The 22,555-nt window shown below is 40.5% G+C and overlaps 2 protein-coding genes across 6 annotated transcripts in view; one reads left to right on the forward strand and one right to left on the reverse strand.

Annotated features, from left to right (window-relative positions):
- Positions 1 to 11,083, forward strand: part of ACOT12 (acyl-CoA thioesterase 12) — a 48,373-nt gene extending 37,290 nt beyond the window's left edge. The window contains exons 11-16 of one of the 2 annotated variants that reach the window (XM_032334845.1): positions 86 to 169; positions 5,542 to 5,675; positions 7,522 to 7,650; positions 8,861 to 8,987; positions 9,456 to 9,608; positions 10,355 to 11,083. In XM_032334845.1, coding sequence (XP_032190736.1) covers positions 86 to 169; positions 5,542 to 5,675; positions 7,522 to 7,650; positions 8,861 to 8,987; positions 9,456 to 9,605 — 624 coding nt within the window. In that variant the 3' untranslated portion in view covers positions 9,606 to 9,608; positions 10,355 to 11,083. Of the gene's footprint in view, positions 1 to 85; positions 170 to 5,541; positions 5,676 to 7,521; positions 7,651 to 8,860; positions 8,988 to 9,455 lie in introns of both variants that reach the window. The other variant, XM_032334843.1, reaches the window with a different exon arrangement.
- Positions 1 to 22,212, reverse strand: part of ZCCHC9 (zinc finger CCHC-type containing 9) — a 36,056-nt gene extending 13,844 nt beyond the window's left edge. Inside the window, exons 1-7 of one of the 4 annotated variants that reach the window (XR_004283657.1) lie at positions 22,109 to 22,212; positions 20,569 to 20,978; positions 16,493 to 16,643; positions 16,179 to 16,271; positions 14,168 to 14,236; positions 12,238 to 12,277; positions 1,145 to 1,315 (exon numbers count right to left, since the gene is read on the reverse strand). Coding sequence is in view for 3 of the 4 variants with exons in the window: in XM_032334853.1 (XP_032190744.1) it covers positions 12,802 to 12,920; positions 14,168 to 14,236; positions 16,179 to 16,271; positions 16,493 to 16,643; positions 20,569 to 20,952 (816 nt within the window). In the remaining variant the exon portion in view is untranslated. Of the gene's footprint in view, positions 1 to 157; positions 1,316 to 4,555; positions 4,581 to 12,237; positions 12,278 to 12,334; positions 12,921 to 14,167; positions 14,237 to 16,178; positions 16,272 to 16,492; positions 16,644 to 20,568; positions 20,979 to 22,108 lie in introns of those variants that run through there. The other 3 variants (XM_032334854.1, XM_032334855.1, XM_032334853.1) reach the window with 3 other exon arrangements.
- Positions 22,213 to 22,555: the final 343 nt, after the last annotated feature.

Below are 22,555 nucleotides of genomic sequence, written 5' to 3' on the forward strand. Positions count from 1 at the left end.
AAATAAATAAAATAAAATAAAAAGAAACTCTTTGATCCCATATCTGTGGGTTGAACTCTCAGCTTTTACAATATTTGTATTTTAGGGAACCCTGAGTAATGCCAATGTGGAGGCTCTCAAGAATCTGGCAGCCAGAAGTGGTTGGGAGGTTACCAGTGTGGTGGAAAAGGTAGGAGGCATCCGGGTATACACACAGCCCGCTGTCCCTCACAAATGAGAGTGGTCATGGTGGTGGTGTTTCTGCTGCTCCTGCTGCTGCTTCTAAGAAGGTAAAAAAACTTTTCTGGGAGACTTTTTCTAAAAGCCAAATATCTTTCCAGATCTGTCTCTAGTCCTCCATGCTGGTGGACTAGGGGTCCTTTGGTGCGCCCCACACATTCCTACCTCTGATCTTAGTCTCATACTCCACTTCTCTCTCCTTCTCCTCGCCATCAGCCTCCATCCTAACTGGTCTTTAAGCCCCAGGACAAAATGCTTCTGCATGAAGCCTCTTCTGTCACCCCTGACTGCAGAACCCCCCTGGTAAGAACCCTCTTAGCACTTAACTTCTTCAGAGTCAATGTGTCAATTAATTACGCACCGTCTGGTGGCATTGCGTCCATAGCTATGCTGAACTGATGTCGAGGTCTTACATAGCAATTTAACTTTCTACTCATGGTCTTTCCCCCTACCTAGATGATGAGTTTCATAAGAAAGAAGCCTCGTCTTGACTTCTTAGCACTTTTTTGCATTGCTTTGCAGATCATCAAACCTAAATGCACATGTATTATTTTGGTTCTGATTTTATCAAATTTCAGAGGTATGTTAGGAGACCGTGGCAGGTGGTGCCCATACTAACTAGACTGTAAGGTCACCAGCATAGATAGTCCCAGATCGCAGCAGCCCCAGATCACACCTGGGAGGGGCTCAGTCACGCCAGCTCTCTATGCTCACATCCAGGGTGTACTGGTTTTTTCAGTGAAGCAACAGCCTCTACAATGGGGTGGCCATAGGTCCTAATTTCCTGGGACAGTCCTGGTTGTCCCATCTGAATTAGTGATTGGTCCACCATCATCATCATCATCCAATTAGTGATTGGTCCAATCATGATTACTAATAAAGCCTCCATGCCCCAGTCTGGACAACAAATGACATGGTCACTTACCTTAAAATTGAAGCAAACTCAGGTACGACTTCACTGATTCTTTTCAACTCTGACCTCTTGCCAGTGTTTTGTTCTGGGTTGTTGGCTTTTATTATGTCTTTGTCTTCACTTCTGAGTCCTTTCAAGATCTCCCTTTACCCTCTTTGGATCCACTTCTGTTTCCATGCATGCCTAATTCAGTGATGCAAAAACATAGGCTTCGTGTTATAAAATGCTCTTTTTCTCTTTATCCCACATAAAAGATGCTTCAAGACTTTGTTTTCTTTTACTAGTATGAAATCTGCTTCTTGCTTCTAAGAATTCTAATCTTCTTCTTGCTGGCTTCTAAGCAGCATTGGAAAGGGCAAACATGCATCTGGAATGAAGGAAGACAGCATGTTTTGTAAAGCCATATAATATATAAAAACTTCAGTTCTAAAAAAAAAAACAAAACTTCAGTTCTTTGGGAGTTTGAGGCCAAAATAAACCTAAACCAAAAAAAAAAAAAAAAAAAAATGCTGTGTTTGTTAGTGTCTAAGAAGAGCCATCAATATTCTTAATTTTTGGACAGATACTTATTAGGAGGTATAATATAATTAAAGCAACATTCTTATATCATTTCTGTTGAACTTGAAGCCCTCCAGTTCTTTAGATTATATTTATGATAAAACTTGGATTTTTTTCCAGTTCTAGGCTATCCTCTTCTCTCTTACTTTTTAAAACTTTTACATTGTTTTGATTTTAAAATACAGCTCTCTTTTTTCTATCATCTTTTCATTGAATAATTCTTACGCTGTCTGTTGTGAATCATACTAATTCCAGGTTTTAAAATCCACACTTATTGTTGGGCAACTCTCTCAGGTCCCCTCCCTCCTGTGGAACTTTGTACTATTTTGCTATCGCTCAATACATCTTGCTTTGCTGCCCACCAAAAAAAAAAAAAAAAAAAGAAAGAAAGAAAAGAAAAGAAAAAAGAAAAAAAAAATCTATACTTGTTGTTGATACAAATTAGTTAAATGTCAAAAGTCTATGATTTCTGGCATTTGTAATTAAATTGGGTAATACTTATTCCTGTAATTCATATTTCTAGGTACAGTGATAGAATTGATAGTAATAATGCAAGGGACAAAAGTAATACAGGGAGCACCCTCCCCCTAAAGGAGCTTGTAGACTATTTTGGCAACATCACACATACCCACGCAACAGCAGAAAAATGATTTTCAGGTAGCTTATGAACAAGTGAGCATTGGTAGTACTTAAATCATTAAGATCATCTCTTAGGCAGCCCAAAGTAAAGCAAGACAGATACTTAGAGAGAATTTTGGAGAGAGGCTGATTCTTTCCTCCTTGCAGATAGCTTATGTAGATGCTGGAGGGTGGAAGGGGCTGTCCGGGAAGTAAGCAGCTCCAGCCAGATCCTCAGGGTAGGAATCAGCATGGGTAGGAGACGGACTTGACAGAGTGATGATGATGAAAGCCAGAATGGCAAGGACTGCTTGAAAACTTCTCCATGGAACAAAACCCAGCACAGGAAACAGACCAGAGGACACTATTCTCACTGAAGCTGGGGAACAGCTGGTCCCAGAGCCCCAGCTGTCCAGTTCTTTTCCCCTGAGCCCTTGGGGTCATTCCCCAGGCACCTCCTAGGAAGGTTAGTCTCCCCTCCCCACCCTCTGTATAAAATGATTTTGTCCTCCTTCCTATAATATTGTCGCAATAACAACAGAGAGTGTAAAACAGATAGTATGAAATTCTAAGATGAGATCCTTTTCTCTTCAGCAGTTTGTAGAAGATATCCAAATCCATTAAACAGAAACTTATTGGAATGAAAAAACAGTATCATTATGAATTGTTAGAAATTGCAAGTTTACTCATTTTAAGCTTCATTTCATAGAATAAAATTCGCCAGACACCAAGTGATAAAAATGTTTGAGTTGGTTACAGATGGAATTTAACCTGTGTTCTTCTGAGCGTGAAAGAGAACATGTTCTCTTGAAGAGTTGGTCTTGGAGAATTTTTTTTCACTCAGCGGAAGTTGGCTTTTCTAAAATACTAGGGTTTAAAGAGATCAGCACCGACGTCCACCGTCCTTGTCAGCTTTGTCCACATCGGTGCTGCTGATTCTCACGGCACAGAGATGAGGAGGACTTTCTGCTACGTTCACCTTATGGGAGAAGGATTGAGATCCGGTTCACTCGTCCAATGACGTCCTTGGTGCTGGATAGGTTTAGTGAGCTCTGTGAAGACAGAAGTTAATGGTGGCTGCTCAGTTTGAGCTCTGTGAAGACAGAGGTTAATGGTGGCTGCTCAGGTAATGGTGGCTTCAGGAAGCAGGAAACGTTGCGTCTACAACCCGGGGAGCAGCTTCCCGGGACAATGCTGTGACAGTTTCCTCGGGCTGCTGTAACAGTACCACAAACCAAGTGGCTTAAACTACAGAGAGGTATTATCCGTAGTCACGGAAGCTGAATGTATGAGATCAAGGTGTTGGTAGGCTTGATTCTTCTTGAAGTGGGAAAGGCTGTGCTAGGCCTCTCCTCTCGCTGCTGCTGCTTTGCAGGCAATCTCTGTCGGACCTTGGCTTGTCAATGTGTCACCTGATTTCTGCTTTCATCTTCATATGGGCTCCTCCCAGGGTGCACGCCTGCCCCCAGATTTCCTTTTCGTCAGAATATTAGTCGTTACTGGATTGGGGCCCACCCTCCTACACTTTAACCTCATCTTAACTAATCATACCTGCAGTGACCCTCTTTCCAAATAAGGTCACATTCTGAAGTACACAGAGACCTGAAACATAGGAATTTGAGGAGCCCCACTTCGGCCCTTAGTGAGTGCTCAGCCCTAGATTCCATCCCTCTCCACCCTGACTCCGTTAGTGTAGAGCATGGCTGCCCCAAGGCCTAAATTGGACAGAAGGTAAGGAATTCACCCAGGCCACCTGCCCTTACCTCCTCTGAGACTACAGAACCCCAGACTTAGGGTCACATGGCCTCCAAGTTCTGAGAAGACGACTTCCTTCAGGATTTACACCAGGGAGCCTCCTTTTACTCCTGCCTGTAAAGGTAGACATGGCTGTGCTGGGGGTGAGAGTCTGCCACCAGCTGAGCCCCATTCATGGCTTTCTGTTTGATACATGTCCACAGCCCAGGACATGTCCTCCTTTGTGTGCTTAGTTTAAAGACAGTCTTGGCACAGAGGTCAATTGGGAAGGTAGAATGGTGTAAAAAGATAGCCACTCCTTTTCTTTCTAGGCTGCCTTTAGTCAATTTCTTATTTCTTCATTCTCCTCTTGAAAATGTTTATGTTTAAATAAAGGTTTTCTCCCTCACAGCCTGACTTGTCCATCTGCTTGATTCCTGCAGTGAAGTCTTAACCCTCTGTTTGTTTGTCTTCTCACAGCTTGTTGCCATGGGGATGATTATAAGATGGCACATTTCAGCACGAACTTCAAAGCACCCTGAAAGAGATGGAGGAAATGGGCAGGATAGAAATGTGTTCCTAGCTGAGCACATATCTCTGATTATTAGCAAAAGTGCAATAGCAGGAGAGTTTGGAGTAATAGGGGATAGGTTACTGTTTATGTCAAATGGCTCCCAAGACAGGCGTCCTCTTATCTAAGGAATAACAACATTAGAAACCCAGGAACTGGCCTCTCAGGAGGATGGGCCCTTGTGATTTGCAAATGAAAGAACGCTTTGTGCTGAAGTAGCATGGTGCTTCAGCAACCCTTTTGGAAGGTTGAGTTGGTTCTGGAGGCGGTGGCTTGCTTCCTGGGTCCCCTTGGCATGCCTGACATCCTAGGAAAGTGTCTGAGGTCCTGGAGGGAGGTGAAGCACTGACTTGCCTATCAGCCTAATGCTGTTCCTCTGGTGTTGCTGGGTAGGGGCAGGGAAACAGCACAAAGAGATAAAAAGAGAAAGGCTTACATTTTTTAATTTTTCAAGAGAGAACTTGTTGCACAATAATTAAATAACCCAAGTCCCATATTATTTAGAGGACGCAGAGGATAACGTCCTGGTCCAAGTTCTAGACACCCAAGCGTTTGAGGGTAACATTGCCAGCGTCTGGCTGCATTAGCTATTCAGGTGTCAAGATGCCTTAGATGGCACAATCAACGTATGACTCTGTGTGGTTTTTTTTTTTTTTTTTTAAGATTTTATTTATTTATCAGAGAGAGAGAGGGGGAGAGAGCGAGCACAGGCAGACAGAGTGGCAGGCAGAGGCAGAGGGAGAAGCAGGCTCCCCGCTGAGCAAGGAGCCCGATGTGGGACTCGATCCCAGGACCCTGGGATCATGACCTGAGCCGAAGGCAGCCGCTCAACCAACTGAGCCACCCAGGCGTTCCCTGTGTGGTTTTTAAAGTCGAAATATCCATTTTTCTCTTGTAATTCGTTTTTTTGCTTGTTATTATCTTTTAGATAAAAATATATACCCTGGAAGAGCATGACATTTTATCTGTTTGGGTTGAAAAGCACGTGGAAAGACCAGCACATGTGGCTTATCATCTCCTGTCTGACTTTACCAAGAGAACTTTGTGGGACCCCCATTATGTGTAAGAATTATTTAAAATATTTTCTTCAATGACATCATGTAAAGGGCGGCCTCCATATTGCAATCCATCTCCATTGCCCGACATAGGACCCATTGTTTATAAGTTAAAGAGTATATTTTAAAACTTGCACTGCACTGAAAACTGCATCCCATGCTACTGAGAAAAAACAAAAATTATTTTAGTCATTTATTTATCATTTCTATCGAGTTGACATGCTTTACCCACATCTGGTGTCATCCTACTGACAACGCCACACTTCGTATTATTTCCACTTAACAAGAGAAAGGTTCTGGGGCTTGCCAAGATTGCTTTCCTAAGCAACTGAACCCGAATTGGAACCCAGATCCATCAGGCTCTGAATTGCAGACCCTTGTACTTTAATATACAGTTTTGTTGCTCTCGAGGAAGTGTTTGTCAAAATTGTCCTTCCCCACCTCCCTCTCTTGGTATTTCATGAGGGGTTCCTCCTTCTTTCTGTGAAGTAGCGTTCCCTGGTGAGAAGCTGAGGGGCAGCTGGATGATACTGAAGTCAGAGGCATTCTTTCCGGCTTTTCCTGTCTGATCAGGGCCCGCTCCTATCAGCCTACATCTCTTTCTGCTGTTGCTTCCTGACTCCTGCAACCCAATCCAGTCTCAGCCATTCTCACCTCTTTCCTGGAGTATACAGGCTGTGCACCTTGCGGCCTGCACCAGCTGGGTCTGACTGCACTCAAGCCATGCCCCTTCCTCCTCTGAGGAGTCCCAGCTCCGGGCCATGGCACCTGGGCCCTCACTGGACGTCTAGCTGCAAGGAGGGGATGGTTGAGATGGGCTTCCTGTTATATCAAGCATTACCATTTACTTCCTAATCTTGATGAGATAGAGGCTCATCTTTAAAATGGCTAAACTTGGGGGCCCAGGTGGCTCAGTCGTTTGAGTGTCAGCCTTTGAGGTTCGGGTCGTGATCTTGGAGTCCCAGGATGGAGTCACCCATCAGGCTCCCCGTTCGGTGGGGAGTCTGCTTCTCCCTCTGACCCTCTTCCCTCTCGTCTCTCTCTCTCTCAGATAAATAAAATCTTAAAAAAAAAATGGCTAAATTTGATTATGATTGATACCCTGCATTAGACAATTTTTTAAAAGATTTTATTTATTTATTTGACACACAGACAGGGATCACAAGCAGGCAGAGAGGCAGGCAGAGAGAGAGGAAGGGAAGCAGGCTCCCCGCTGAGCAGAGAACCCGATGTGGGGCTGGATCCCAGGACGCTGGGATCATGACCTGAGCTGAAGGCAGACGCTTTAACCTACTGAGCCACCCAGGCACCCCTGGGTTTTATTTAATCCTCACCACAACCCCATCGTTATTATTGTATATTTTACAAATGAAAACAAAAATAAAGTGACTTGCCTAACATAACGTAGATAGGAAGTGTATATTTGGGACTCAAAGACAGGTTGTTTGACTCTGAACTTTGTGCTCTTTCCAGGATACCATATTCCTTTATCTAACAAGTCCTTCTTTGCTGACTGTCCACGTAAATCGTTACTCTTCAGATGCTATTATCATTCACAAATAATTTTGTGGAAAACAACTATAAATGCCTTTCTCCAAAGTGTTGAGGGCAGTGACCTTAGAATCACATGGCCACCATTCTCTCCATCACATGCATAATTATTCCTGCAGACCAAACAGCTTTCTAAAGACAGACTTTGAGAAATAATGCCGGCTTTGGCAGGATGGTTATGTGAAAAGAAGAGTGAATGTAGGCCTCAGTAATGGAGTTCTGCAAACAAACAGAAGAAGTGAATGCCTTATTCATAGCAGGTGGGAAAGTGTAGCCTTTCTTTCACTGTTGTATTTACACAGGTCCTGTGAAGTGATAGATTGGGTGAGTGAAGCTGATCAGATATATCATATCACTTGTCCTGTAGTGAATGGTGACAAGCCCAAAGACTTGGTAGTGCTTGTATCACGGAGAAAGCCTCTCAAAGATGGGTGAGTATGAGCAACCCAAGTGCTGTAGTGATGTTTTGTAGAAGAGAGTAGAATGAAAAAGATGATATGAAAATAAGGAAGGCAATATTGGCATTTCTGGTCTTGAATGAGGTTCATCTGAATTTCTTCTAGATGAACATTTAGTTATTTTTAAAGGCATTTATTAAATGCCACCTGTGTGCAAAGCACTGTGCACGATTCCTGAAGAAGTACCTTTTCCTTTTCCTATGCACACGTCACATTGATAGATATCAAACCTTTAGAATATTCCATTATCAGTAAAAATGCAGTGACTGCCAAATAAAACATCAGGAGCGGTTTAGAATTTACAAAGGCTCAATTATGCTAGACATTTAAAAGACCTGGCTGCCAGCTAGGGCTGTTCACTAGAGTGCTTGTTCCTGACTTCTCTGTGGGCATTGGACTTCTCTGGCATGGTGTCTATGTTCTAAGAAGTGTCCTAAGAATTCAAAGAAATAAGCAGTAGAAGCTTCTCGGATATTTAAGGGCTACACTTGGAACTGGCCGGCATAATTTCCAATGTCAAAGCTGGCCTGTGGAAATAAATCACACACATGTGTGCATAGGAACACACATGGATGTTCATTGTAATATCACTATATTTATTTATTTGACAAAATGTAGAGAAATAAACTGAAGGTCCGTCTTATAAATTAGGGTAGAGCCATACTGCAGAGTACTATGCCATCATTAAAAAGGTTGAAGCAGCTATAGAGGCACTGATTCAGAAATAACTCCAAAGATTTACTGGTAGGCAAAAAATCAGATAATAGGCCGATATTTATAAAATGCATTTATGCAAAAATCTGTACATGCATTTGCTAATGTCAGTGTTATATATTTATAAAAAGTTGTGAAGGGATACACAGCAAAATGTTAACATTTGTTAAGGGTGGTCCTTACAACCCATTAGGGCACAACAAAACATGCTTAGAACTTGACTCCAGCCTTGTGGAGTTGTGCAAAGTGTAACTAATTCTTAGGCAGACAACACCTATGGCCCTTATTACCCTTCCCTACACTTGAAGGTAGCCATAGAGAATGTATGTGTGGAGCCCTCATCTAGGAGGGGTCTCCATAGTTGCACTTCTACTTATATAAATAAGTGGAATTCACTGCAGGAATTTGTTTTCGAACAACTATCCTTCATTTCTCACAATAACTTAGAGAATGTCCTTTCATTTTTCAGTGACAGTTACATGGTGGCAGTGAAATCCGTTATTCTACCATCAGTCCCACCTTCTCCACAGTACATCAGAAGTGAAATCATCTGTGCGGGATTTCTCATCCATGCGATTGACAGCAGTTCCTGTACCGTAAGTTTGATGAAACATCTGCACCTTAATTTGCTCCTACAGATACAGAGAAATCTTTTACCCACATTTTCTAGTTAAGTATAATTCTGTAATGTGTGTCCACATCAGGAGAATCCTGAGGTCATCCTTTTAGTTCCATTCCAGAACATCCCCAGAAAATCAGGACCATAGACTCCCCTATACCAACTGGATTCAAATCCCTGCTTGACTCCCTTTCTTGGAGTGCCTGGGTGACTCTGTGGGTTAAGTATCTGCCTTCTGCTCAGGTCATGATCCCAGGGCCCTAGGATGGAGTCCCTCATCAGGCTCCTTATTCAGCAGAGACTGCTTTTCCTTCTCCATCTGCCTGCCACTCCCACTGCTTGTGCACTATCAAATAAATAAAACCTTTAAAAAAAAACCCAAAACTTTTTTGGAAAAGTCTCAGTCAATAAACAATTAAAATAATGTATTTTCTTTTTGAGACAGGTGTCATACTTCAACCAGATTTCTGCTAGCATCTCTCCTTACTTTGCTGGAAATCTTGGTGGCTGGTCAAAATCCATTGAAGAAACAGCAGCCTCTTGTATACAATTCTTAGAGAATGCTACTGAGGATGGATTGATAAACATATTTTAAATGGTAAACTTTCAATTACCTGTAATTTTATTTCCCACCTTTAATTCCAAGTACACTTAGCCCTGAAAACTGGCAAGATTTGGGGCCACAAAATAATTTAATTTTGGCTTAAGCAAAAGGCAGTAAGGGGTTAAAAAATAAAATTGGTCTCAGGTCAAATACCAGTGATTTGGATTGTATTATTAGAAGAGTTTTGACACTGTTTTAGATCATCTGTGGCTTTCCTCCCTTCTGGGGGCACGGACAGTGGAAATGGCCCATATGCAATTTTGTATGGACCATATAATGGTACAAATATAGTTTAAAATGATCATAAGCATTTTTACATTACAGAGAAACGTGTTCTGTTTAAAATTTTATAAAATTTTAAAATCAAAAATGGTAAGTTGGCTAGTTGATTAATAGTGTGGGACTATTCTATATATGGCAGATATCTGTACGTCACGAGCATCTGACAAGATGTATTACATGTTTTAGAGCTTTAAATTAGGAAGACATTAAAACATAATGGAATTCAATCAATTTCAGTAATAGGAACTACTTTACTAGTGTCATTTCACATATATTCAAGGTGGCTGACCAATTTAGTATCTATTGCTATATATACACACGAAAAGTACCTGCAAAATGTGATATCACGGAGAAAGAGGGTATTAACCGAGCTTTTCTTTCATAACCATTATACTAGCACTTTATTCCCCAGACTTCAAGATTCATTATTCTACTCTGTGATTTGTCTTAACTCCTAGGACAAACCAGCACATGTCAAGTTGGCCTCCTCTACAGGACAACATTTAAGAGTTGAAGGACTTCTTCATGAGAGTTTAAAGCATTAAGAAATTAGGTACATCCTGCCATCTGTAGGTCAAATCTCTACCTCTGCTTCCCCTGCCTACCCCTACCCCAGCCCATCTACTTCCCGAACCTAGGTCTGGTGGTTATTTTTATTCTATGTCAGCAGGCTTTCATTTACACGAACTTTGGACTGTGCTTCAATTTTATGAATTAACACTGACATACAGTAAGAAGAGTGGATATGCAGGTTTAAATGACTATACAGATCAGAAGTAGATTTTTGAGAATATTTTTAGATTTTAAAAAAGGCAAAAAAATTAGCAATAAAGGGGTTATATAACACTAAAATTTTGTATGGTAAAATTTCAAACCTCTCCTGTAACAGAGATGCTTCTAACTTCTGCCTATCGGAGGTCTTTGAATTTATATATTTTTGGAAAATTACTGCAATAATGATTTGAGGTGCTGGTGAAACATCCAAGGAGGAAATGAAATCAGGGATATTAGGGCAGATGGATTTAGGACTCAGCCTTGGAAAAGTGAAAGATAAGCTTGTAAGAGGTGGCATTTCCAGAGGATTGATGGAAGAATGCTAATGACGAAGTCCTAGGGGATGCAACAGAAAATATTTTTTTAAAGATTTAATTTACTTATTTGACACACAGAGAGAGATAGTGAGAAAGCACAAGCAGGGGTCGTGGCAGGCAGGCAGGGAGAGGGAGTGGGGAAGCAGGCTCCCTGCTGAGCAAAGAGCTCTATGTGGGGCTTGATCCCAAGACCCTGAGATCATGACCTGAGCCGAAGGTAGACACTTAACCGACTGAGCCACCCAGGCGCCCCTCAACAGAATATTTTTAAAATGTAATAAAATATTTCGTTTATTATTTTTCTGATACACTGGTATGTCAAATACGTATTTTCCCCTCAAGTCTCCTCTCCATCCTAAAGCTGCATTAGAATGCATGTGACCTTGTTTGTCTTCATCACAACCACAATCCCAAGTACCTAAAAGAGTACCAGAAACACAGCAGGAACTGGAGAAAGATGCAGTGCATAAATAAAGTTAATGTTTGCCTTCCTCATTTGAGGAGGCTTTTGACTCTCCAGAGTCTTTGGCACCTCATAGGACAGGTGAAATAAATCTGGGTGTGTTTGGACTAAATGCCTAAGACAGTACTGCTGCCCTCTTCCAGCTGCACAACTTGGGTGATTTCTTTTAAATGGCACTCCTTTCTGGGAGGCTGAGCTATATTCTATCCTGTTTTCCTCTCATCAAAAATAAAACAACAGCTCCTATTAAAACTAGCACTGTTGAGGTATGCAGACATTAAAATAGAGAAAAGTGTTTCTTTTCTTATTTGGTAAATATTTTGCTTTTGAAGCATCAGTGACTAATCACAGCTGTTTCCTTTAGTTACAAATGTATCCAATCAGGTAAAATTCCAAATGAAACACACAATCCACTGGAGTCATTCCATTAAACAGTACAATGGGAACCGTAAGCCTTGTGAAATATATGTATTAAGTATGCATGTATTCATCAAATCAAAGAAGCTAATGGGTCTCTGATTAGTGTTCTAACTCTATTACGGTGATAGCTGCATTCTCACCTGGACGCATCTAAAACATGTGAACAAAATGCTGTTAAGAGTAATATACAATCTGTTAAGTGACATCATTCTGGCCGAATACCCAAAACTAAATTTCGACTAGAATTTCTCTCTTGAAAAATCAAGGACAAAGAAGAGCTGCTGTTAAGTAGTCTTCTATTTTACCTCAATAATTTGTACTTCGTTATGTCAAAACTAAAATAAATATTAACCAAAATTAATCTTACCTAGACTTCACAAAAGATGGTATTTCCAAAGGGTTTGTACCTGGACATAAAGAGAGAATGGCTAGTACAATCCAGATCAGGTATTCAGAAAAAAAAGTAAATAGCAAATGAGTTTTTATTATTTTAAAAATATAGTGGATTTTGTGGCAATTAATAAATTCATAATAAGGTGGTATTTTGAACAAAGAAAACAATCTAACTAAAAATTCAATTCTAAATGCCAAGCAGTAAAACTTTATGTAGGGGTGGTTCACATTAACACATAGTTTTTAAGAAAAAGATGATTGTTACAATCAAGCATACAACCACTTAGTTATACCTAAGTTCTGTTAAAAATGTTCTTTTAGAGAATCCAATTCTAACGTCTTCTACTTCTCCAGTGATTTTCTCCAGTGATAAAAGAACTCTTTAATGGACAGCACTCAGGAAACTATGCGACCATTCCCTGATCATACTGGTATCTACAACACAGGTCTCCAAGGGAGCCCAGATCCAATTTGCGAAGTAGGCCCAGTTCAGAATGTTTAACAATGAGGTGGTAACTAATGACAGTACTAATCATTATCAGAAATTAACAACTTTAGGCATCTTTGTCTTGGGTTTTTGTGGTTTAGGTACATCCAAAATTTCTTCATAGTCGGCGCTCATTCCCTTTGCCAAGCGACCAACCGTGACCATTCGATCTGTCAAGGAATGGAAGTTAGAATGTAAGAAAAACGGTAATCAAGTACATCCCTGTAGTTTGGAACTGGCTGAGCAAAGGAACTAGTTTTGACATGAATAATCACAAGGAGGGAAGACTCCATCACTAAAGGAGAGTGAGCATTCTGTAATTGATTATAACCCTTGATTTCAGAGTACCGCAGGCAATTTCTCATCCCAATTAGGGAAATGCAGCAACTGCTTTGCAATGCACAAATTGATGAGAAAGCTCTTTCATTCTTTCCCAGAGTTCATCATTATAGAGTCAATGAATTCCAAGAATCTGTAAACAGTATGACTTATGAAGCATCGGTTTTAAATGCACAAGATTCCACCTGTGAAATTATACAACATCTGCTTGTCAGTCTTGTCATTCGGGAAATGGCAACCCTCCCAGGAGGGAGAATTCAAATTCCACTTCCATCATTTCAGTCCTCCTGCCTACAATGTAGTAAAGACTGTCTTCTTCTAGACAAGACCGTAAACAAGAACTCTGGGTTTTCAAAGGGAAATGTTCAGGTAGGAAGTAAGAATGAGCAGATTTTGTGTAGTACTGTCACTATTTGAGACAAAAAGAAATGTGCTTTTTCCCTAAGAAGTAGGGAAGTAGTTCTTTCTTCCATTCAAGATTATCATCATTCCAATCCAGGTAAACTAATACAATAATCATTTCCACTTCCCTCACATACATATAGTGAACATTTTTGAAGTTTTGATGACCAACAGCAGTATTTCATTAGAAAGAAAATACAACTGGCCTGCTGATGTGTACCTAACAAAATTTTAGTATTTTTGGCTGTTTTTGCAATCAGCTCTGAATCCTTCAGATATAGATGAAGCAAACCATTTGTGAGAATGCTCAATCATTAAAATATTGAGTGATTTTCATATTTTTTATTTCCTCTTAGTGAATCAGTATTTTTCTGTTGGTGACAGAATTGGCTTGATTATTAAATTCATTAGTTGGCAGTTAAAAATGTGTATAAGTAAGATGCTTTGTAAGATGAGGGTCCTCTAGGGCTTAGTGGTCACCGTTTCCCACCTGACAGTACCAGCTACTAGTGCTCAGTTACGAATGCATCTACTCCTGACAGAGAAATGACTAGACTGTCATTGCAGCAAGAAACCGGGTTGTCTTAAAATTAGTGGTACCTCAGTACTAACAAAATTCAGCAAAAACACAGAATAATAACATCGAGCCTTCTAAATAGAGGCCCATAGATCTCACCTGAATTCTGACTCTCAGGGCAATCTTTCTTAAAATGGTCCACAGAGCCACAGAGTCTACAGCAACCACCTATTAAAAGAACAAAGTCACTGAAAACTTCTCATACTTACAAGGGACTGTAATGTCTCAAAGCACTTTTCATATCTTATTTGGTCCTCACAGCCTTGTCAGTGCACAGGGAGGTGGAAACAGGAATACAGGTAGGTGCCACCATTCCTGATAATAAGTCCACTCTCTGTCCTTTTGATCCCACAGAGCCCTAAACTGTACCTATCCACTAGTTCTTGCACCTGGCCTTCAGGGGAGAAGAGGGACAGAGAGGAGAGAGATAATGGAAGAAGGTACTTGTGCTCTGGAGTGTCCAAGAGCCACTGCATAGAAGATCATTAACTGTGGTTACATAGGCAAAGATTTGTGAACTGTTGAACCTGTAAGCAAAAGTCGTGTCCAGATGCATTTTGTCGAGGAGGATGTCCATATTTCTTATCAAATGATTAATGACCCCAAAAAGATTAGGAGCCATTGCTCATCTGTACAGGTCAGATGGGGATGATCAGTTACAAAAGGAACCAAATTCACTTTTGTTTTAGTGCCTTCTGTCAGGCACCCTAACCCTAATAAAAATGCCTGTCTGCCTACTTTAAGCAACATTCCAGGACTGTGAATTACCACACATGTAGTTTCTAAAATTAATCTTTCCCTTAATGGTCAAACACTATCACTTAATGGTCAAGCATTATCATGACATGCTTATATTGTGAAGTGACTTACCCAGAAATGTGACATTATAAGATGTAAACCTGGCTGAATTCTCACTTCTCTGTCATCCCTTCTTTCCTTGGATGCACTTTTAAAAAACATCTACTCATTTTGCATAACCATCCAAAGCCATCTTTATCATCAGTCATGTCATCTGACCTGTGTCATAAGTTTAAAACTGAAAGGCTCCTATGGGCCTTTTCCAGGGCTAGCTTCTTTACTGTTATAGGTGCCAAAGTGAAATGGGAGAGGGACCCTGAACAATCTATTTTAATTTTCAAAGCTCTTCAGTACCATAATTCAATCAATACCATAATTCATCAAATCTAAGACACTGAATATAAGCGATATCATTATTTTACAAACCTCTCAGGGGGGAAAAAAAAATCCCTGCCAATTACATGGCACTCACCATTGGTAAGATATATTCTGAGTTCAGAGACATTAAAATGTGAGAAAATGTACATCTTAGAACCAAGGAAATATAGTTTTTCATCTCCATTTAACAGGCAAGGAAACTGAACTGAGAGAAATAACAGAACTCAGCCAAAGTCCCACTAGTGAGTGGTGGTAGTAGAGCTATATATAACCCATCAGTTTGATTTGAATGCTGTGCCTTTTCACTGGACTTCTCCCATGCAACCCAGGACATGTCATACAAGAGGTATCTGGAACCTGATGGCATCAGTTAGCACATAAGCACCTTACTCATAGTAACAGAAAATTTCCTTCTTAAAGCTTCGGACATCACAGACTTTAAGGAGCTTAAGATGTTAGTTGAGCTAAAGATGAGAGCGGTACATGATCCCACGCTAGACGATTACCCAAGGAAAGCATTCAGAAACAAAGATTACTATACATATTGAAAAGTGTCTACCAGCCCATCTATCCAAAATGGTATGCTAGCCTGTTATTAAATCCAGAACACTATTTTTTAAAGTCTTATATTAGCTTGAGATATACCCCCTTTGCTTCTGTTGTGTTTAAAAGTAGGTATTTATAACAGACTCTCACAAATAATGCTGAAACAAGCAAAAAGCTTAAAATATATACTTTAGCTTTTTTGTCTTGATTAATATGTCATATTACACATAAAGTACGGTACATAGAATAGAGTTTGATAAAAACTGAAGTTCTTAAGGTTTTGTTTTTTGTCCAAGAATTGATTCAAGAGCTAATTAAGACTCGACGTTAAATCACAACTCTGCATTCTAATTCACCTTTTCTGACATATAAGGGTAATGGTACTCACCATCAGCATAGAGTCCTTTGGGATTATCAGGACAAGATCTGGATAGATGCCCCATTTCCCCACAAACAAAGCATTTTGCAAAAGGAAATTCACCTGTAAGGATCAACATTTTCTGTTAAGTTGGCTAAGTACAGAACAAGTCATATAATTCATATTATTTTAAATAATCTGGGGAAAAAACCCTTATTTTTTATACAGCTTAAAATTTAATCTCAATTTCAAAATAATAAGTGGCACGCTCATGACAAACGCTGTCCCCCAAAATCCCACTTCTGACATTTGCCACACTAAAAATCAATAGAAAGAAAACACACCAAGAGCTGGGTCTACTTTGGCTTTGCACTTGGTTATTTCATGCTCTGTGGACCCACACCGGTAACATATTCCAGTTCCCATATCTTGATTCTCAAGGGCAGCTGGGCAATCTGCAATCCCATGGCCAGGTTTTCTACAATGGAAACATACCTGGGAAAACAAAATGTGAGTTTCCACATTACAAAACTACACTGGCTTTATTAATTCTTGAATTCAAAAATATCTTTAAAATGTCTTTCATTTGTTATCTAGCTCTTTTTAAAAAAATCTCAATGTTTTATCTGTAGAAAAAAGTTGTTCCATACATTCCTAAACAATAAACGTCATTTCCAGGAGAGGGTCTCAGTACTTCTGAAAACCGTCTATCCATAAATCCATCAATCTCAGACACAAAGTTAAAAATGGTTTCACAGAAACTACTTAAATGAATTAAGCAAATATGGACTATTAACTTCATTAAGGAGATGTCTTTTCTAGAAAAACTGAGTTTTCTGTGAAAAATAGAAAATGACCATAAAAATTATCAGGCATAATTCATACTAGTACTTATAAAGTTCATATAATTGAATACATTTGAGTCAAATGATGCCATTTAAATTATGATTCAAATTATATTTCATACCAAAAAACATATCTTATAGTTTTCATAACTTTAATGCATATTCTTTAATACTCAGAATTAGGTGTTTCATTTTTAGAGTATGTACACAATACATTTTTTTAAGATACTAATTTTTTTGACAGAGAAAGAGATAGCGAGAGCAGGAACACAAGCAGGGGGAATGGGAGAGAGAGATGCAGGCTACCCTCTGAGCAGGGAGTCCAGTGTGGGGCTCAATCCCAGGACCCGGGATGACCTGAGCTAAAGGCAGGCACTTAACGACAGCCACCCAGGCGCCCCTACACAATACATTTTAAAAGAATAATTATATCGGGCGCCTGGGTGGCTCAGTGGGTTAAGCCGCTGCCTTCGGCTCAGGTCATGATCTCAGGGTCCTGGGATCGAGTCCCGCATCGGGCTCTCTGCTCAGCAGGGAGCCTGCTTCCTTCTCTCTCTCTCTCTCTCTGTCTGCCTCTCAGTGTACTTGTAATTTCTCTCTGTCAAATAAATAAATAAAATCTTTAAAAAAAAAAAAAAAAAAAAAAAAAAGAATAATTATATCATAAAATATCTGGCTCCAACATAAAACTAAATAATTATTTGGTTGCTTTACATACTACCTATGATGTGGAGAATAGTTTTTGCTGTAATGAATAAGAACAGTAGTCAATATAATCAAATATGGTGGATACTCAAAGATATGTAAACTGTTTTATATAAACTGAAAAAAGGTGTGTGTGTGTGTGTGTGTGTGTGTGTGTGTGTGTATATATATTTCTTGGACAACAAATGGTTTATTTTTTCAAAAACTTTTTTGAAAAAAGGGGCGCCTGGGTGGCTCAGTCACTTAAGTGGCTGCCTTTGGCTCAGGTCATGATCCTGGGGGCCTGGGCTCCTGGGCTCCCCCTCACTGATCCTGCATTGGGCTCCCTGGCTCAGTGGGGAGCCTGCTTCTCCTTCTTCCTCTGCTTGTCACTCTGCCTACTCATGTTCTCTCTCCTTTTGCCAAATAAGTAAATAAAATCTTAAAAAAAATTTTTTACCAATTTTTTTTTTAAATAAGCACAGGATTTTTAAAAAGCAAATTAAACAGGCAGATAAAAGATACAATATATTGCAACTATGTCCTCATTTTTTCCATTTCATAACATACTGGAAGAGAATGAACCCCTTTAAGTCTTCACTAACTTTTACATTTAGTATGAGGTGGTCCAAACAAAGAAAATGCAGTTTTATACAGGTTCAGGAAAAGCTAATGGCTAAAAACTAGATCACCATAATAAGAAGAGCAGAAGTCCTGGTGAAGTCAACATGGTCTCTAGTAACATGACAGTTCACTGATTAGGTTTTTACCTTTTTTTTTTTTTTTTAAGATTTTATTTATTTATTTGACAGAGAGACAGAGAGCACGAGGTGGGGGTGGTGCAGAGGGAGAGGGGCAAACAGACTCTCTGCTGAGCATGGCACCCTACACGGAGCTGGAAGCAGGGCTCCATCCCAGGACCTTGTGATCATGACCTCAGTGGGTCAGATGCTTAACCAGCTGAGCCACCCAGGCACCCCAGGTTTTCACCTTTAAAACCCAACAGTCACTAAATGCAAATTTCTTTTTATTTTTTTTTCAAATGAAAATTTCTTGAATGATCCTAAATTTAACATAGATGGGACTATCGACAGTGAACATCATAAATTATCTTAATTTATTAGCAATTAAGAACTGATGCTCAGACTGAACAAACTACATACTTTTAAAATATATGCTTTAATAGAAAGCATTTATTTTTTTCTTGAAAACCAATGTCTTTCTCCCTTAATTACAAATATAAAACTTCTCTTAAAAGGTCACAATATGGGGGTGCCTGGGTGGCTCAGTGGGTTAAAACCTCTGCCTTCGGGTCAGGTCATGATCCCAGTGTCCTGGGATCCAGCCCCGCATCGGGCTTTCTGCTCAGAAGGAAGCCTACTTTCTGTCCTCTCTCTCTCTGCCTGCCTCTCTGCCTACTTGTGATCTCTGTCAAATAAATAAAATCTTAAAAAAAAAAGTCAATATAAATGTTTTGAATACTATGCAATTCATCATACTGCCTATGTCAATGAAATTATCTTTTAAGTTACATTACCTTTAAGTTAAATTAGTTTGATAAAAAATTTTTTAGATTGTATTTATTTAGAGAGAGAGAACACACGCAAACAAGGGGAGACACAGAGGGAGAGGGACAGACTCCTCAGTGAGTGTAGAGCCTGACATAGGGCTTGATCTCATGACCTTGAGATTGTGACCTGAGCCCAAATCAGGTCAGGTGCTTAATCAACTGAGCCACCCAGGCATCCCAATTAAAATATTTTTAAATAATGGTACAATTTAAATAAAGCTATCCTGATCCAAATAAAAATGATTACATTTTCTATCCATATTTATTCATAAGGAATGTTTGATTAGCATTATCTCTAAATAATTATCTGCAACTGTATATAAAACTAATCCTGCAAATAAAAATGAAGGTGTGGGGCACCTGGGTGGCTCAGTGGGTTAAGCCGCTGCCTTCAGCTCAGGTCATGATCTCAGGGTCCTGGGATCGAGTCCCGCATCGGGATCTCTGCTCAGCAGGGAGCCTGCTTCCTCCTCTCTCTCTCTCTGCCTGCCTCTCTGCCTACTTGTGATCTCTGTCAAATAAAAAAAAAAAAAAGGAAGGTGTAAATTGATAACAAATACTGATTTTTATGTAGTATCTTACTAGAAGACTTGGAAAATTCACTTAGAGAAGGGAAAGAATTATATGAAGTATTTCATTTCCTACGTCTGACAGTTTAAAAATCCAAGGGTGGGCAAAAGAAATCAACGTGCAGCCCCCAACGTTCCTCTGAGTAGTATGGGGAAGGGATGGAGCAATGACTAGGAACAAACTCAAGGGATCTTAACTCTTATTACTCTGCTCTGTTACTAACTAGTGTGATTCTTATTAGATCTCATTCCTGCGCCTCAGTTGTTCATGCATAAAGACAAAAAACATCCTTTCCAATTAAAGGGAACCACACATATTTAACCTGTTGCACTTAACCCTCCACCTTACTTTTTTTTTTTTAAATGCCTGTTTGAAAAGAAGCTACTGGAAGGCAGGAATAAGAACATAGGTTTTGAAGTCAGACAAGCTCTGGGTTTGAATTTCATCTCCGCTACTATACTAGCTATGTGGCTGTCAGCACTTTTTTACACCTGCCTATACATCAGTGTTTTCTCCGCATATGAGACTAATGCTACTATCTTTATAGTGTTGTTGTGATAATTAATCACATCATGTTCCCAGCATACAGAAGTGCTAAAATAGTCCTAATGTTATTACTAGCCCTCAAAAAGATGCTTTATAAATCTAGTATGTAAGAGCATCAGATTCTGTTAGAATATACATGTGTGAGTATATGAATAATAGTTCTGACCTATACAAAGTAGTATTGCAGTTAAAGTAATGATCTTACCATTGCATTCTTCTTTGCTGCTTGTCTTTTTAGTCTTCTTCCTTCCCGTCGACTATCCTTCTTTAAAGCTACTGCAATTTCTTCCCTTACCTCCTCACTGTCTGTTGCTATCATCTCTCCATTATGAACTATCTGTGAGTTTTGTCTTAGGTATTCCATGAATCCATTTACATCTTCATTTAAGTACTCCTTTTTCTTTTTGTTCTTTTTGTGTTTTGCTTGGGGCGCATCATTTTTAACGGAGAGCCTTTTGGCTTCAAGTTGTTTATTCTTTGGTCGATTTTGGCTTTCTCCCTGGAAGGACCCCTTCTTCATGTCCTCCCATGATGTTGCAGCCAAAGGTCTCTTGTTATGAGTGGTAGTTACTCGGGCCCACCTGGTCATGATTTCATCAGCGGTACTTTATCAAGCTTTAAGACAAGCATGGATGTTAGTAACCATTAAAAAAAAAAAAAAACCAACCACTAAAGATCCACAGTGTATCACATTATGCCCATAAGTTAAAGCCTTGATTATTTAAACACTTCATTTAGATATCTGTATATTTAATTTTATAATATGCGGCACAGATATGCCTATAAAATAAATTGACCCTTACCAAAAGAGCTATCACACCGGTAAAACAAACAAAAAACCCAACACGTATATAAATGCTTAAAACTGTAAAACATTTGATGAAGTAACCAAGTTACTTTGTAAAATTTGAATCACAAAGTAATACAGTGAGTGAAGTGACTCTTCCCAAATTCTGCAGTTTTCCTGGCTGTTTCCTATCTCTAAGTCCCAAGGCCACTCTCATCCCACCTTCTCGCTGAGTCAGTTCAGTGCAAACAATCTGCATAGCAAATTAAGTACACAGAAATGCTGTCCTTTTGGCGCAAAGTTTGTCATTACAACCCTTCCCGCAGATTGATACGTAACATATACAAAAGGGTTTTTTTATGGTCACGTGAGGATGCTGGGTCTTCTAGCTCCTCAGACTATAAACCACTTCGAGCCCAGTGGTTTCCAATCCTTTTCAATTACTGAGCCGCGCCCCTCCCTTGTACCAAAGAGGGTTAAAAACCTCAAGTCTCGTAGATGGAAACCTCCCGGAAACACACGCTGAAGGGCGGAGCCAACCAGTCCGCGAGACGCTACACACACACTGCTCACTGCAGCTCCTGCGACTGTCACGGTAGGGACTGGAGCTGTCCTAGAGGTGCATTATCCCTCCAATGAGGACAAGGAAAGGGGGAAGTTCTGAGTATCAAGATGTAGTTGGGGGAGCCCACTGGACACCGGGTCCCGGTAGGGCTGGATGCGCCAGCCCAGGCGGCTAGCACCCGACCGCTGAGAGACGTCCCCGCGACGGCGGCGCCCTGGGCGGGCCTCGGATCCCGGCTCTCCAGCCCCATCTGCCGTTGAGAGCTGTGGGGGGCCCAGCAGTCAGTCTCTGCGCCTTCCCGCCGGGTCCCTGGGAGCGAACGGGAGAAATACGCTGCACCTGCCGGAGGGGTTCCCAGGGTCCTATCTCGCTCAGCAGCGCGCAACTACTTACCGCGCACGAATCCTCCAGGGCAGCTGAGTTAGCCAGCCAGAGAAGCCCGCCCCCGGCGACTGAGTCGGCACTCGGGACCGGAAATACGTCCCCGAGAGTGCGTCACTTCCGGCAGGCTAACTAGCACGTGTGCTAGTTAGAGTTGCTCTCTGGGCGGGTGCGTGCGGCTGAGTAAAAATTTATGGAGCGCCTAGTGTTTGAGGGGTGCGGCGGTGCACCACGGGGACACAAAGATGAAGAGTGCTTAATCCGTGCTGTCCGGAACCCGCAGCTCAGTAGAAGAGCTGCACGGCAGCATGGGGGTGTGGGAAAGACTGGAGAAGGTGACCTTTGAACTGTACTTTTAAAATCGTTTGGGGCGGTAATGAGTTAAGGGCTTTCCAGGTAGATGTAAGGTGAAAGTCTTAGCGCAGTAGTAGTGGGTCATTCTCCTAGAAATTAAAAAAA

This window comes from Mustela erminea, chromosome 3 (genome assembly GCF_009829155.1).
Source record: "Mustela erminea isolate mMusErm1 chromosome 3, mMusErm1.Pri, whole genome shotgun sequence".
NCBI classification, from domain to species: Eukaryota; Metazoa; Chordata; class Mammalia; order Carnivora; family Mustelidae; genus Mustela; species Mustela erminea.